This window comes from Chelonoidis abingdonii, chromosome 2 (genome assembly GCF_003597395.2).
Source record: "Chelonoidis abingdonii isolate Lonesome George chromosome 2, CheloAbing_2.0, whole genome shotgun sequence".
NCBI lineage: Eukaryota > Metazoa > Chordata > Testudines > Testudinidae > Chelonoidis > Chelonoidis abingdonii.
The window spans coordinates 159,691,185-159,707,712 of record NC_133770.1 but is presented as its reverse complement, the minus strand read 5'-3'; the positions used below and the strand labels follow the sequence as shown (position 1 = coordinate 159,707,712).

The 16,528-nt window shown below is 38.4% G+C and overlaps 1 protein-coding gene across 1 annotated transcript; it reads right to left on the bottom strand.

The window, feature by feature from the left end:
- Window positions 1-76: 76 nt before the first annotated feature.
- On the bottom strand, window positions 77-16,362 carry KCTD9 (potassium channel tetramerization domain containing 9). Its single transcript, XM_032795382.2, has 12 exons — window positions 16,139-16,362; window positions 10,080-10,201; window positions 8,933-8,976; window positions 8,653-8,749; window positions 8,112-8,170; window positions 7,408-7,536; window positions 6,743-6,810; window positions 6,537-6,632; window positions 5,508-5,657; window positions 4,405-4,510; window positions 3,923-4,056; window positions 77-2,950 (listed from the first exon to the last, which is right to left on the bottom strand). Exons 1-12 carry the CDS (start codon window positions 16,184-16,186, stop codon window positions 2,834-2,836), a joined length of 1,170 nt encoding a protein of 389 aa, XP_032651273.1. The 5' UTR covers window positions 16,187-16,362; the 3' UTR covers window positions 77-2,833.
- Between the last annotated feature and the right edge of the window lie 166 nt (window positions 16,363-16,528).

The window sequence follows — 16,528 nt, the reverse complement described above, 5'->3', positions numbered from 1 at the left end:
CATATGCTCCAAGACATTTAAAATGCTTTGCTGCATTTTCACAACTTTACTCAATTAAAAAACAAGACTCTGTATAAACATTTTATACTATTTATTGATGCAGCCAGTTTACATTAGGCTAGAACCTGCATTTTCAGAAGATGCCATTTTTGGCTATTCCTGCAGTCTTGTCACAGCAAAAGATGTACCTAAAACGTGTTTGCAAGTGAACAATGCCTTATGCTGTGAGTATTCAAGTGACTATCTGTAAAAGTGTAAATATAATTTATACACACTGATTATGAAAATAGATTTCTCCCATACAATATTCTACTTCTGCCAGCTACAAAAATGACAAAAATAATTTGTTTAATTAAGTACGTTTCTCCAGCTGTACTCTTCCTTCAATGCATGTACATTACTCCTGTTAAGGAAAGTGGTACATTAAAAAATGACCCTACATTTATAATGCAACTTCTTGCCATGAAGATAAGTGTTTGTCCAATAAGTCAAAAGGCCTAAGAGCCTGACGAATCCCAATTCTGCTCCAATTGGCTATGTGACCTTGAGGTCAAGACGGTCATGTGACATGATGGAGTCAAACCCAATACAGCCCCATTCCCTCCTTGTCATGTACTTTTTGGGAGCTGATCTTTCCTAGGAAAATAAATGGTTTTGCTGTAACCTTTAAGACCACACCACCTTCCTTGTACAGAAGACAGTAGATCTGCACTTCTACAGCTAAAAAGGCGATCCCCTGAAGTAACTGTGACAATTTAGATCATGGTTAACAATGGCAAGCGCTGCAAATTAAACATCATGCTACATTTGTTCCTATCTTCCAGTAAGATTGGTATTTCCTTTGATTTTGACTTTGGGGTATTTTAAGTTAGTGAGGTAAGTGTTCTTGATGCACTCAGCTCTATTTGGTATAAAAAGTCTGTGCTTGTTTGACTGTATACAGAATAATCAGAGACATATTAGAGGGTCTCAACTGATGTTACAGTGGAACTAACTTCTTGAGTGAAATTAGGGTGACCAGATAGCAAGTGTGAAAAAACAGGACGGCGGTGGAGGGGTAATAGGAGCCTATATAAGAAAAAGCCTCAAAAACTGGGACTGTCCCTATAAAATCGGGACATCTGGTCACCCCAAGTGAAATTCATTGCTGGAGAGAGATCCCATAAGGCTTTCTGCACTGCAGAAACTCCATGGTTCCCTGTGTACTAACAGATAAAGAGGGGTAAAGGAAAGGAAATTTTGCACCAGGGAAGTGGCTCCCATGGTTGCCCTGAATAGGCACAACACAGAGCACTGGGGAAGGTCCATGCTATCCATTGTTTCAGTGTGCAGAATGCTTGCATATCATGTGTTCAGGGAAAACAGCTGCCATTCCATACACAGCAGTAGTGACCATGAAGAGAAAGGCTGGGCATCAGGCCCTGGGTCTACTTTGCTGGAGGAATAAACGGTTTTCCCCTTCCCAATCCACACTTAATTTCCTGTTTTAAAAAACAAACAAAAAAAACCCCACATGTACTTTGGTGCTAGAAGGGACATGTATAAGCTAGAGAGATTTTCACTTGTCAGTAGTCCATACTGACATCGAAAGGACTAAGTAGTAAAGTATCAGAGGGGTAGCCATGTTAGTCTGGATCTGTAAAAGCAGCAGAGAATCCTGTGGCACCTTATAGACTAACAGACGTTTTGGAGCGTGAGCTTTCGTGGGTGAATACCCACTTCGTCAGACGCAGGTAGTGGAAATTTCCAGGGGCAGGAAATTTCCAGACACCATCAGCTCTGGACTAAACAAAGACTGTGAATGGCTTGCCAATTACAGAACCAGTTTCTCCTCCCTTGGTTTTCACACCTCTACTGCTAGAACAGGGCCCCATCCTCCCTGATTGAACTAACCTCGTTATCTCTAACTTGCTTGCTAGCATATATATATATATACACACCTGCCCCTGGAAATTTCCACTACCTGCGTCTGACAAAGTGGGTATCCACCCACAAAAGCTCATGCTCCAAAACGTCTGCTAGTCTATAAGGTGCCACAGGATTCTCTGCTGCTTTAACTAAGTAGTGTGCATCTTGGAACATGCTCCTTTAAGTTCTAATTATAACAAAGCTCTGCTGTGCATGAAGATTTTCTAGTGAACATATAGTTGCAAAGATGCTTCCACTGTATATTTCAGAAGTTGGTTGAGCCACTGCATACCTAAATTCAAGCTACTACCAGGCCGTGTTACCTGTGATGACTTATTTAAATGCTGTCTGCCCCTTTCTCTCCCCTCCTCCTTCCCCCGCTCCAAAAAAAAAAGTACCTGAAAAAATGTTTTGGGAACTCTATCCCCACAACATTCATCATTTAATACGCTGTGCATGAATAAAGAAACTGTGGCTATACTAATGCTAATTGTAAACCTGAACATTTCTGCTATTGTAAGTGACTAACATTTCATATATTTATATTGCAGATACAAATGTAATAAATATAATTGCATATATGTGCTTTATAAATTAAAATCCTAAAAATGCATTCCAAAATGAGGTGATGCTAAAATAAGTCTATTTAAAAAAATACATAACATTCTGGTTCTAAAACTAGCCCACTTCCCTATCTCCATTCAAAAGGTAGCAACAATGTCTATTCCTACACCTATTAAATAAAAGCCCCCTCCCCCAAAAAGTGATCAGAGGTGTTTCCTTAGGCACTACTGAAGATATAAATTATCGTCTAATAAATGGTATGTCTGGATTATAAGGGGAGTGGGTGGAGAAAGAAAATCATGATAAGTGTTTTCATTTCTTCCTCTTCAGCAAGTATTCTTCCAGTCAACTGTGCCAGGTCCTATCTGACACTCTGAGACATGTGTAAAGGCGTCAGCATCTCTTCAAAGATAGCTCCTTTTACGTTAGAGCCTCTCAAGTTGGCTTCCTGTAGATCACAACCCGATAAGTCACAATTCTAAAGGATATAAAAGAAAAGCCTCTCAGGTTAAGCGTACAAAGAAATCCTTTTATATTAGCTAAAATTCTCATAAAAGTACTCCCAGCTTCTGTAGAATGGTAGTTAGAGCAAGCTAGAATTAGTTGGACACTATTACCCTAAATTAGCTACTTCTGGTAAACTATTTCACAGTGAGACTTTGGTTGCTTACCACAAGCAGCTACAGTCAAATTTATTTTTAGTGATGGAATTTGATAAGATACAATATAAATCTCTCATCTCAAACTAGCATCCTTTACGGCATTTGAACCACATTGAACAAAGCTGATGGAAAGATAATCGTTGCCATGCCAACAGACATAACTGAGGGGCATATCAGCAATTTCCTCCATCATAACAGGTTTATACTGCTTGTGAACATACCAATTAAGAGAAGTAATTTTTCTACAATATAGACACTTAAGGCATATTGCATGACTTCTGACAGCAAGGCAGACTCTCCCATGTGACCCTGCTGAATGTGGCATGATTCTCCTCAGTAAAGTCAATAGCAAAGCTCCAACTGTCTTCAATGAGTGCATGATCTAGCACTAAAAGTTAAGTGTAATAAAATCTCCATACACATTCAGATGTGTGTGTCACTTTAGAAGAAAAGGCCAAAAATCTTTTTGGCAAGCTGAAAAAACTACGGTTTGAAGTCTATTCCTCAGCCTTTGGGGCAAGTGTAAAGTAAGATAAAGTACTGACACACTGAGATAGGGGCGATTTGGGGGAATAAAAGGACAAATAAAAAAACTGACAGCTGCTATACTTAAAATGAGTGCCTCTTCATTGCTCCCAGTTTAAGTATCCTTGTATTCCCTTTAATAGATAACCCAGCTGAAAGGAATTAACCTTGCTAAGACCCTCTTTCGATGCTGATGTCTAATAATTCTACTGGCAGTTTAATTAAACAAGTTACTGTGTATGAAACAAAAACACATTACTCACTTCTAAGTCAGTTCCTGCCAGAGTTGCTCCTCTAAGGTTACAGTTTTTCAGCTTTGCATTTTTTAAAGTTGCCACTCTTAGATTAATTCCTGTCATCTGACTTCCTTCCATGTCAACACCTTTTAGGTTAGCACCTAAAGTACACAAACAATAGGTCAACAACAACAACAGAAAATACTCTCGAGTCAAATTCACACAGCCAATCCCCTGCACTAAACTCGGGTGATCATGGGCTTTTGGAACTTGCCCAAATTCAAAGCAAGTGGTGGCAGAAACAAGATGAGAACTCAGGAGCTCTTGCCTTCCAGTAACATGCTTTCAATTCACTAGACAAATTAGTCTCCTCTCAAAGATATTGATTCCACAAATTAAGTTTGAATCTCTGCTACGTACCATTTAACTTAAGTCTCAGCACCGCTTGCACTTTTAGTCTGTATGACTCTCAAAGCAAGTGGATACGAGAGAGAGACTATTTTTGTTACCTTCCAGGTTAGCTTTAAGGCCGGAGGGATCTTCAAAGTTACATCCTTTCAGCGATGCCCCTTCTGCATTGGAACAGAGCATCTTTACACCTTGTAGGTTTGCGCACTGGCAAAGAAAGATAAATACATAAAAATAAATAAAATAAATAAATAAATGAAGATATACCAATCTCCTAGAACTGGAAGGAATCTTGAAAGGTCATTGCGTCCAGCCCCCTGCCTTCACTAGCAGGACCAATTTTTGCTCCCAGATCCCTAAGTGGCCCCCTCAAGGATTGAACTCAAAACCCTGGTTTAGCAGGCCAATGCTCAAACCACTGAGCTATCCCCCCTGTACAGGTACATGCTGTCAGTAAAATTCTTCACACAGCTCTAAGAACAGCTTGTCAGATCATATCATTTATCTCAGGTTATGGCTACACTACACAGCTTGCAGGAGCGCAGCTGCCCACTGTAAAGTTCTCTAGTGTAACTGCTCTAAGCTGATGGAGAGAGCTCTCCCGTCAACTTAATTAATCCACCCCCAACAAGCGGCGGTAGCAGCTCTCCCACTGCTGTCTATGCTGGTGCTTAGATTGGTGTAACTTATGTCACTCAAGGGGGTGGCTTATTCACACGACTGAGCAGCATAAGTTATACCGACATAAGTGGTAGCGTAGACATAACCTTATAATAAGGCTTTGAAACCCATTATAGCACAGCATATCATGTCATCTAAGGAGGAGGAGTGAAAGCTTGTAACACTGTTCCCCTGCCAACCTCCTAGAATGGTGAGTAGTGCAATAGCGCACAGCAGCTCAAGACCTAAAGCTCTATTTACTTTAGGCCTATACTTCCACAGAAACTGATTTGAGGAGGGAAGGAAATTTAAAACTTTGGGATGAACTATAAACTTATCAGGCACTAAAAACTAAGCAAAGTCAGTCAGATCAAGTCTGTGTGTAATCAAACATTTTAAATAAGAGTTGTAAAGTCATCTATACATTCAAGAGCTTGCAAAGGTTTTTAAAACAAATGTGGCTACTTTGCATTTGTTCCCAATATTGTTCTTCGAGACTATGTAACATTGAACAGTACAGCCTTTCCAAAGACACAATTCTCACGTCAAGCACTGATCCAGAGAGGTCAGCTCGTTCAAGATTTGCACAGCAAAGGTTGGCATGGGCGAGGTTGCAGCGGCTTAAGTTAGCCATCTTGAAGTTTATGTATCGAAGATCTAACCGAGAGAGATCTGCACCACTGAAATTTAGACCCTAAAAAAACAAACAAACAAAATAAAACCAGAAACTGAAAAGGAGGTTTAGTCCAGTGGTCTAAGCACAAAACTGAGTCAGAAGCTTCCGAGTTTTAATCCCAGGTCTAACACTCTGTGACCTCTCTCCCCACTCTCTCCCAATCTTTCTGACTCTGTTTCCCATTTCTAAGATATAAATATTATCATCAGACACGTAGTGGAGCATTAGTTTATGTAAGAAGCTTTACAAATAAAATTGTTTTTTATTTATAAAAAACACTGAAGCCCTAGACATTTACTATTACAATCTGCTTGAAAGACTTTATAATTCTATTTCATCCCCACACATTTTTTTCCCTTGTACATGTAAGATAAAACATTAGACGCTTACCTTCATTTTGTATTATACTTAAATCCAGATCTTAACAAATATGTTCTCAGTAAGGTGAATTTATGTAAGGAGCTTACAACATTACACAAGGCTAACCAGTGTTCTCAGTCGCTTAAACCAATGAAAAATAGATGCAAGAACACCTTCTGCTCCATCTGAGAGCTAATGAAATATAAATGCAAAACCTCATACATTGTCCTCGTTATATTAGTTCATTTTGCATTTAAATAGGGAACTGATTAGTTTGATGAATGGCTGCTACATGAAACCTTCAACCAAATATAATAAAAGACAAAAAGCAAAACGGAAGGGCTTTTTTTCCTGCATGATTGGTCCTGGATTAGCCATATCTTTGGATCAAAACCTCCTGTCTCACATTTAAAAGGAATTAAAAGGGAAAAAAGGAAACCCCACACATATAGCTTGGACTTCCCATCACTAATTGTCACATGAGATATAGGGCATTTTGCTATTGGACTTTCGTACTATAGTTCAAAGCCATTATACCTGACAGCGCAGTTCAGACTTAGTTGGGGTTGCCAGCAGAAATCGGACAAATTCCTTCCGGGATATAGGAGAATGATCCTCAGCTGGCTGAGAATTCTGCAAGAGAGTTGCATCAAAGAGTTTAAAACTAATATTTACAGAAGTGAGAGCTAAAATTGCTTTTAAAAAAACCCCAAGACGTACAGTCAAATACAGTGAAAAGTTACCTTAATAGCTACTTCCAGATGTTCAATCAATGAATCAATACCAAAAAATCTGGCTTCTTCCAAAACACCTAACAAAAGAAAAAGTTACTTGGCTATTTAGAAAATAAGGGCCTTTTCCTGAATGATGCCAAGTTCCCTGCTTCGCTGGGATATGAGGAAGTTTAAAACCTCCCAAAATGTACAAGATCTGCCCCCAGGATTGCAAGTGCATAATTCAATTTTTCCCCACCCAATTTACCATTTAACTCTCAGGAAGACAAAAACCATCTCTTGGTAAATTTAAACAGTCCACAGGAAATACACAATATAATTGTCAATCATATACATTAATTAGATGTAACTGGGGTGGAGGAAAGGAGACCTTATCCACAGATTAAACAAAAAATCATTGATCAATTTCATAACGGTGTGTTTCCAATACAAGCAGTGTAGAAGTTCTGGAGTACAACTCTCAAGTTGAATAGGTATGAATATTTTATTTTCATTCAACTGTAAATCACAGAATTAAACTTAATCAATAACAAATGTACTAAAGTTTTTAAAACATCTACAACCCCTCAGATATACATATACAACTCGTATTGACGTCAATGAATGTACCTAGGGGCAGAGTTTAACCTCTGAGGGTGAATAAATTTTAGGGATGTCACACAGGTAATACACACCTAGCAAATTAATGCCATCGTTTACGATGAGCTGCCCATGACGCAAATAGTTAAGAATTGGTTCGAAGTATTCTGGACTGCGATCAATTAGGAATGCTCCCCTGTGATCCTGCTTATTCCCCCAGGCATCTGTTTCCACACAAAAAAATATGCATGGTATTAAATTTGATACAGTGATAACTTTTCATACTCAGATTACTATTGCCACAAAAGTATCCTCACACCTCTCAAAGTAACAGATTGTAATGAGTTAAATAAAAGATTGACTTGAAAAGGACACAATTTAGAAGAGAATGGAAACTAAAAAAAAAAGAGGGGGCAATGGTGAATCTAAAACACAATTTATGTTAGAGCGTGAGAACCAGCAGGTGACTCAATATAAACTGGAGCAGAACTGGACTGTTTTATTTTTACTGAAGCATGGACTGTATTTTTGTCTCTCGAATAGTGTTAGCACATTGATGGCATTACTTTAAACAATGGTCAAATCAGAGTGAGTTGCAACTAAAAGCATTCATAAGTATTACTAGTTGTAATTTACGTTTTCAAGATGTCATACAAACGTTAAGCGTAACTGGTGAAAAGTAAAGCATTCTAAGTTCTGTTTTGGTACTCTAACATATACTCATAAGGAGGGGGTGTCTAAAAAAAATTAACAGTGTTTCTGCTAACTTTAAGGAATAAGTCTATTTCAAAATACCAACCTTTATCTTTAAACATATGGGCCAGCATACTGTCAGGTTCTTTATTAACTAAAGTGCTCCTGGAAAATAAAGCAAACTCAATTGATCTTTACCTGGTCTAGTTCAAGAGGTACATTGAAACAAATCAAGAATTTCCTGTACCTACAGTTATGAAAATGATGAGAGTAAGAGACATATCTCTAAATTACAATGCTGTACCAGATCTATTTTCAGAATGTGTATAAGGTCAAATTTATTCTCATAAAACACCTAACAAGGAGAGAGCTTATTTGATTGATTAAAAAGTACAGCAGAGAAGATTCCAAGTATAATTTTCTGGCAAGTTTTTAATACCATCTGAAAGCTGTTTTAAATCAGTAATAGTGTGCAACAAGATAACTGCACAGAAAGATTTTCTCCCAAATAAGTGATTTTTTTCAATTTTTTTTATTTGCCCTCTGAAGACTCACCAAGTGAACATACAGTGGTTAATGTAATTATCAGTATCGACTCATGGAAGTCTAAAGTTCTTTGAAAACAAAAATTAAAGTTATATTCCCACCGTGTAGTTGTAAAGTATCGGCCTCCAACATTTAGTGTTAACCAATCCGTGTGCGACCCTGTTAGTTCTTCATGAAATTTTACGTCTGTCTGAGGATCTACATTGATGAAATGTACAAAGTGATCTTTAGTCAAGTATATTTCTGAATAATCCCACATAAGATACCTTTTTTGAAAACTGTTTGCACACTGGTGAAAAGAATTTTCATATATATTTTACATTTACTTCAAATCTGTTTCTTCGTAAGGCAAAACGTTAGTCAACCCTCACACACACTTACCTATGAATGGCTCCCCTTCACAAACAAACAAAACATCATCATCCCTAGGGGCAAAAGGAAAAAAAGTGAGTACTTTTGTATAAAAAGTCATTAGTCCAGGGTTAACCCTTTCCCAATCAGTTTGAGGCAATGGAAATTGATCATTTACTTAGAGTTCTGATCTCCTACTGATTTTATGAGTGTAAACACTTAATTTCAATGGAGATACTCCCAGTTTACACCAATGTGAGCCAGGCAACAATCAAGCCCTGTTACTTAGCAAGTTTAGTTCAGTTCATTAGTTGTATCTCCTGTAAAATGTATAGTACACCTCTCTCTTGATATAATGCTGTCCTAAGGAGCCAAAAAATCTTAACGCGTTATAGCTGAAACCGCATTATATTGAACTTGGTTTGATCCACTGGAGTGTGCAGCCCTGCCCGCCCGGAGCACTGCTTTACCACATTATAGCCAAATTCATGTTATATTGGGTCGCGTTATATCGGGGCAGAGGTGTATCTGTTCTCTCTTGTCTGAAGTAAATACAGTCTTACAAGTCTAATCCTCCAACCCTTACCCATGTAATTCACAGGTGAAAGGGCTGAAGGATTAACCCACATACGTGCAATGTGCACTGGTATTCCTTTAGAATACACATTTCTGTATAACAATTCAGATAGGTGTTAAATGTCATGCAACTTATACAAGCAGCTTAATTTCTCCTCAAAATTAAAAGAAACCCAAAACAACACTTTGGCTATGATATCATAGCATTTCTGTTTTGGCAAATTAAAACATAAGATGATCTGCAGATAGGAGAATGCTAAAGGGGGGAAATGTTAACTCTCTCTTGCTTCAGGGCATAAAATGACTTCAAACAAGGTTCAGGATGGACTCCACAGAGTCATGCAGCATTTCATAACTGACCAGGGGCACTTGTGATGGGATTTGCTTTCCTCCAAAACATCAGGTATTGACCACTGTTAGAAGCAGGTTATTAAAAAGTCTAGTTACTGAAGATCCAGGAGGACAGCCCTAAGTTTTCTAACCAGTATCTACACAAACTGTTTTTCGAATGGCTTCTATAGCACTTTCTTCAGACATTTTCATATAACAGCATATCAGTATCCATATCAATTAAGTTAGCTTTTGTTTGGACAAACATTACCTAATCAATGCGATATCATCAATGAGTCCACCTTTCCCATTGTACACACTGGTCGCTTTTATTCCAAGCTTATTACTAGCCACAGACAGCAAATCTGATAATGTCCCATAAACAGCCACCACCTATAAACAGAAGACAGGTAAATTAGTGCTGCAGATACTGTATGTGGATAATTTTTCTGGACATTTAAACTATTGTTTTAAAAAGACCACCACACATTATCTACACTTAATATGAAGGGGAAAAAACAACGAGCCCCCACACCACAATCTAATGACTCTCTCTAATGAGCTGAAACAGTTTTAAAGTTTGCTTTGGTTGTGTATTTATAATAACTAAGAAATACCTTGAGCATTAAAGGATTTTTAAAAAAACATTTTTTATTGAATGTACAATGATGATTAGAATCCTACTCTATCTAGTAGGACTTAAGCCTCTTATTTCAAATCCCTCTAATTCTCTCCCCATTCTACTGCTCATGAAATTACTGCAAAATTTCTTTGAAACAAAACACACAGCAAGTCCTCAAGAATAAACAGCCAAGGGGCTGGGGGGTGAGCCTCCAGGGTATCAAAGTGTTTACAATTGGGAACGTTTGAAGTGTCATGCCAGATCAGGCCAGTGATACATGAAATCCATTCTGAAAGCAGCCAGTCCCAGATGCTCAAGAGGAAAGTTCAATAAACTAGTGAGCAATTTGGAACAACCTGCTCATGAGCATTTCCTAACCCCCATCACATAGTAGTTTATTTGTGGCCTGAATCTTGAGAGTTTAAATCCCTTATAAAATATATATTAACTTAATTTTAGATGTTCTCATTGTCCATATAAATGTGCAAGCCTTTCTTGAATCCTAAGCTCTTGGTCTCAACAGTAGCCTGTAGCAGCAAGTTCAAGAGGTTAATTACACATTGTGTAAAAACAAAAATAAGAAGCTGTGGACAGGTAATAATGTTACTAAGCTCTCAAAAATAGCATAATTCTTAAGCAAACTGGCACTAGGCTCTATTTTTTGTACCAAAATAGAAACTATCACCCCACGGACACTGGTTTTTGTTAGTTTTTTTTAAATTGTCAACTATCAACCCATGATCCAAAGGCAGTATATGGAATTGAACAGTGTAGCCTGTGATCATTCCTCTGTAATAAGCATGTCCCATGGAGACCATAGGTCACTCCATGCCTTGCTGCATCTTTTTTGCACGGATTACAGCCATCCTTATTTGTCTGCTTGGACAAATAACAATGGCTGTAATCAGTGCAAAATAGGTTCAAGAAAGCTGCCAGTGAACGATATGTAAATTCTGTAGTAGCACCATCTCCCTCAGCAAAATTCTTCCTCCCATCATAAAGTGACCAACTACTTTATGCCATACATCAGTTATTGAGTGTGGGAGGCATAAATAAAGTGATGAGGATGACCAGGAGATCTGCCATTTGCTCTGTATATTGCCACAGGTGAATAACAACTTTTGTATATCAGTTTGCACATGTGCAAAGTAGGAAGTTATTACTTCTTTACCTCTGCGAGAGGAATAGACAGTTATTCCATGCGCAGTGCTCCCGACCACATAAATTGCTCTACAAGTGCCAAGAATTTTAGAAATGCAAGATATTGTTAGACAAAAACACAATGCTGACATAGTGAAAACAAATCAAGGTGGGAGGAACTAAGTTACTGTTTAACTATTCTGAAGCCAAGTAGTGCAATAACCAATTATTGATGTTGCACTCATCAGTGAGACCACCAGCCCAGCCACTTACTGCAGCCATAACTAAACTTCTGACTTGGGCAGATGTACCATATGTATAAAACCTAGCAGAAAGCAGAGTGATCCAATTGTTCCCATTTGTCAAGTGTTAAGACTAGGGGTGCTATCATAACCAGCCCTAGCAACAGATTGGAACAGAAGAAACAGAATCAAATCTGTTAGTGGCTTTTACTCAAAAAAATACTGGAGCATTAAAATGCTGTCATAGCTGTGGATTTCTTTTCCATTCTATTTCTCCATCTCCTCTTTCTCAGGCACTTGAAATGTCAGGTATTTAATGATATCAGGGTCTTCAGAAGGTCCCTGAAGTCAGAATCTCCACAAAATGCAGACTGGGAGAACTGAGTACTGCTCAAGGTACAAGACAAGCACCAATTTTGTTGTGTGTCAGAACAAGGTTAGCCAGTTCCAACCCAAAGCATTATTTATGGTTTCAGTGCCTCTTCCTAATCACCACACTGCCTATTTTTGTTTGGATGAGAAAAAAGGGAACGGAAAGAGCTGTCAAAAAGTCAGGAGGGTGAGGGGAAATCTACTAAATAATTGATCCTCACTGGACTGAGACCAAAAAACCTCACCTCATCCTAATAAAATCTAAAAATATGGTAAAGGACAAAAGAAATGTGCAGGTGCGTGTGCAGGAGGGGAGGGTGAAAGACGGAAAATAAATGAAATTTCAAGAAAGCAGAAAAGGAAACAAATGCTGACATTTATAACACTACTGCTTTTATGTGCATAAACAGAGAAGATATGAAGATAGCTGCTGAAAGAATATTACATGCACAGTATTGTAGAAGCACTTCCTGCTGCAATATCTCCGTACTGGTCAATTTATACAGTCCTACTGGCTCTGGCTAAGAAAGCAGCAATTTAATAACCTTTCCCACAGAACCGGGGCTGCCAGGCATCCTGCTGCTCAAAGAGAAAGTCAACTAAGGGTTTCAAGGAGAGGACGATGGGCCATACAGAGCCCCAATGTAAGTGAGCTTAACTCCACTGAAATCAAATGACTTGAACCTGGTTACTCCAGGACTGAATTTGGTGACGTGGCAATAAGCAGTGAAAGGACCCCCCAATATTGAAAGTATTTGTATATACTGATTGCTTATTTAGTTGAAAACTAAATATTGCTCATTTGTTCTGTTCAGAGCTCTCTAACATTGCTTTCCATTACAACAGTGAAGACTAAGTCAGTTCTGTCTTTCCAGTTAAATAATTCAGGAGATATAAAACTAAGACAAAGTAGGAAAAGGAGCTAACTAGGTGGGTGAGGTAATATCTTTTATTGAAACAACTTTCATTGGCGAAAGAGACAAGCTTTTGAGTTTATACACAGCTCTTCTTCAGATCTTGGAAAGGTACTTAAGAGTGTCACAGCTAAATACAAGGTGGAGCATATTTTAATACCTGACGGTTGGTCATTTCTTTTTAAGATTTGTACGCTGGCTAAGCCTTGAGAACTGACCCACCCTCCTCCTTCAGAGATTACTTCAGAAGACTCAGACAGTGATTAAAGTTTAAGATAATTTGTTAGCAGATAACTGAAAGTTTAGATATAACATGGTAGTTGGAGATGGAAAAGACAGGCCATCACAAAGTCTATTATTGAAAGTGCATGCATATCTCCCCACCCCCCCGACAAAGGAAGTCTCACATTAAACCAACACTACATTAAATTTTGGGCTAAACACCAATCCAGCCTTAAATGGCTATTTATAAAAACAGAACCATAAGCAGCCTGCAGACTTTAATTTAAGACCTGTCACTGAAAACTAGAAGGAACAGAGCAGGACCTGCATTAACAATGACAATGTGAATGTGACTTTAACCACATGGAACCATGACTCAAGCAAGGAATTCCTAGTCTCTTTGAAATCCCCTCTCCCACCCCCCCCACCCCCCAAAAAGAAAAAAGTTAGTGAATACTTTACATATGCTCACTCTTAATGAGCTCAATCCCATTCCCATGGACTTCAATAGAAGTAGGACTAGGCCATAACAGAGAGGATCAGTGGAAAAAAAATCTGGCAAATGCAGATGTTCTTGAAAGAGGCTAGCCCCAGATACTGAATTACTATATTCTACTCACAGAACTGGTATAGGATAGACAGCAGTGCAAAGTTCCCCCATCCTATCCTGCCCATGTGTCCCAAACCTATCCTAGAGGGATCCACTCTAGGGAATGAAAGAATAATTTAGTCTCCAAGCCATGGAAAGGAATTGCTGCAGATGAGGCTGAAGTTTATTACATGTAACAAGTACATGGTAATAGATCCTTAACAAAGTGCACTGAAATTCTAGCATCCCTATAAATAAGTCATTCATTTCTTAATTTTAATAGTGTAACATCTTATTCTTAATATGATAAAAAATATTGAATAAAACTTAAAAAAGCTTGAACTTCCTTGTTTGAGGGAGAGAAGGAAAGAGGGATCCTGTACTGGAGGCAGGGAGAAGAAAATTAAGGGTCTAATCTTGCAAGGCACAGAGGACCCATAACAATTAGAGATTTCACTAGAGGTTGAAGGCAATTCCCTTGTGTGTATAATAGAAGGGTATTTATAGAACAATTCCCTCCAGGTAAATATGATTCATACACAGACACTATTAAGTTTATATATCGTCTTAAGAGATTTAATTGCTATTTTGGTTATGTGTCTGCAGGGCCAGAGATTTTAGAAGTAAAAGAACTATTACTACGACTATTATATACTAGTATTACAATCAGACTACATTGAGAGACTGAAGGAAATTTTTCAAAACATGAGTACCCAAGATATATGCCTGTAGATTTATTGCAACATGTCTACCCACACAACCCTGCAGTATTTTTCCCCCACCTCAACAGCTACGAACAAGTTAGCAGGACTTAAGTCATTCACACAAAATTTGTGCATACCGACTGCTGTGTGCCTGAAAAAAAAAATCCACCTTTATAGACAGATTTGAAAACCCTGCCTGCACCATCAGCAATCCCATGGTACTTAAACAGGGTGGATTTATATAAATCATTGTTTAAATCACCAAGTGGAAAGCCTCATTTCAAATCATCAATTTTAATCAACTTCTCTATTTGTACTTCAGGTGTTTTCTAAAAACACAGTCCTCTCCTTGGTTAAGATCAACATGTTTTCATGGTTATTTACATCTAAATAGAGCCTTTACACTAAAACTGGCATATCTTTTTGCTACCTCAGAGGATACATTGTAACTATATACATTTATTTGAGGAATTATGTAGCATATTTTCAGATCCTTACTAATTGTACATTTTTAGTATATTAGGAAATGGTGAATGATCTATTACTTCTTTACTAGATGGTTAAATTTTTGCTTATTACTTGTGTCAAGCTGTATTAGGATGGTAACTGGAATTTAAACAAAACACATAAAACAGCATATACAATTTGTTTTTATTAAACAAAACCACCTTAAATATTTTGGATACATAAACTTCATCAAAAAATGTTGCATATTTACAACTAAATGATTAAGTAAACAGAGAGATTAACTGTAGCCAGTGAATTAAGCTGATTATTTCAGGTCTAGGAAAGTTTTCAAATATACATAAGTGAAAGAGAGTGGTGCTTAAGTTCCTACATGCCTAAGTATTTTGAAAATCAGACAGTCTCCTAAATTACTTAGGCTAACTACTGTGCCACACTTAAAAAGTTTGACCTCAAAAGTCACATGGTTTTCCCTCAACTCTTTTTTTTAAATACGGAAATGTAGACTTTAACTCAAAGTTTTTGATAGAGGCTCATGGATTTAATATATCTACTCATTATTTAAATGTTTTAAGAGATTATAATAAATTTAGGTCTTATGTTTCGTATTAAATTTAGATTTCATTTTAAACAGGTATATCTTTTTGAAAAGAAACACATAATTTGAACTAAAATAAAATGAAATTTAAATTTAAAAAAAAAACCTGATTTTTATCCATCCTGTTACTTACACTACACCAGAGAAAGATGCATCATGTACTGGTATTTAAGTTGCACCAGTATGATTTACAACACCTGGACCCACTACTCCAGCCAAATTAAGATGGTGCCTGCAAACGCACCCACAACCCATGCACAAGGATTTACACTGTGAGTAGGGTTGCCAACTTTCATTCGATGACTTCCTGGAGATTTCATCACAAGACATCATCTTAAACCAGGTGTAGACAACCTATGGCTGCGTGCCAAAGACAGCACACGAGCTGATTTTCAGTGGCACTCACACTACCTGTGTCCTTCACCTCAGGACCGCTCCCCCCTTCGCCAGGCCCCCGCTCACCTTCCCATTCTTGGGGGTGCCATTGACGAACAGCGTGACCCGCCTCATACTACGAGAGCTCCTGAGGCCGCGGTGCGTCACCGCCAAACCCGGAAACCAGCACCTCTGAGTGACATAGCCCGGCCCCAATCGGAGACCCACTCTTACTCCTCTTGCCCAATGGGAAGCAGACAAGGATGGGGCGTTTCTCCATGCAGGTGTGGAGGTTAGGCAGGGAGGATTGACAGGGGAGAACGTTTTGCTTCGAGGGGCGGGGTCTCGATTTTGTCCAATCAGAGCTCTATGAGCTAGGGGGCTTGAGACGGGCAGGGCGTTACTCGTGATGGCCAAACGGCAAGAAAAATTACTTCCTAGACTTCTGATTGGCTAGCGTGTGTCACGTGGGGATGG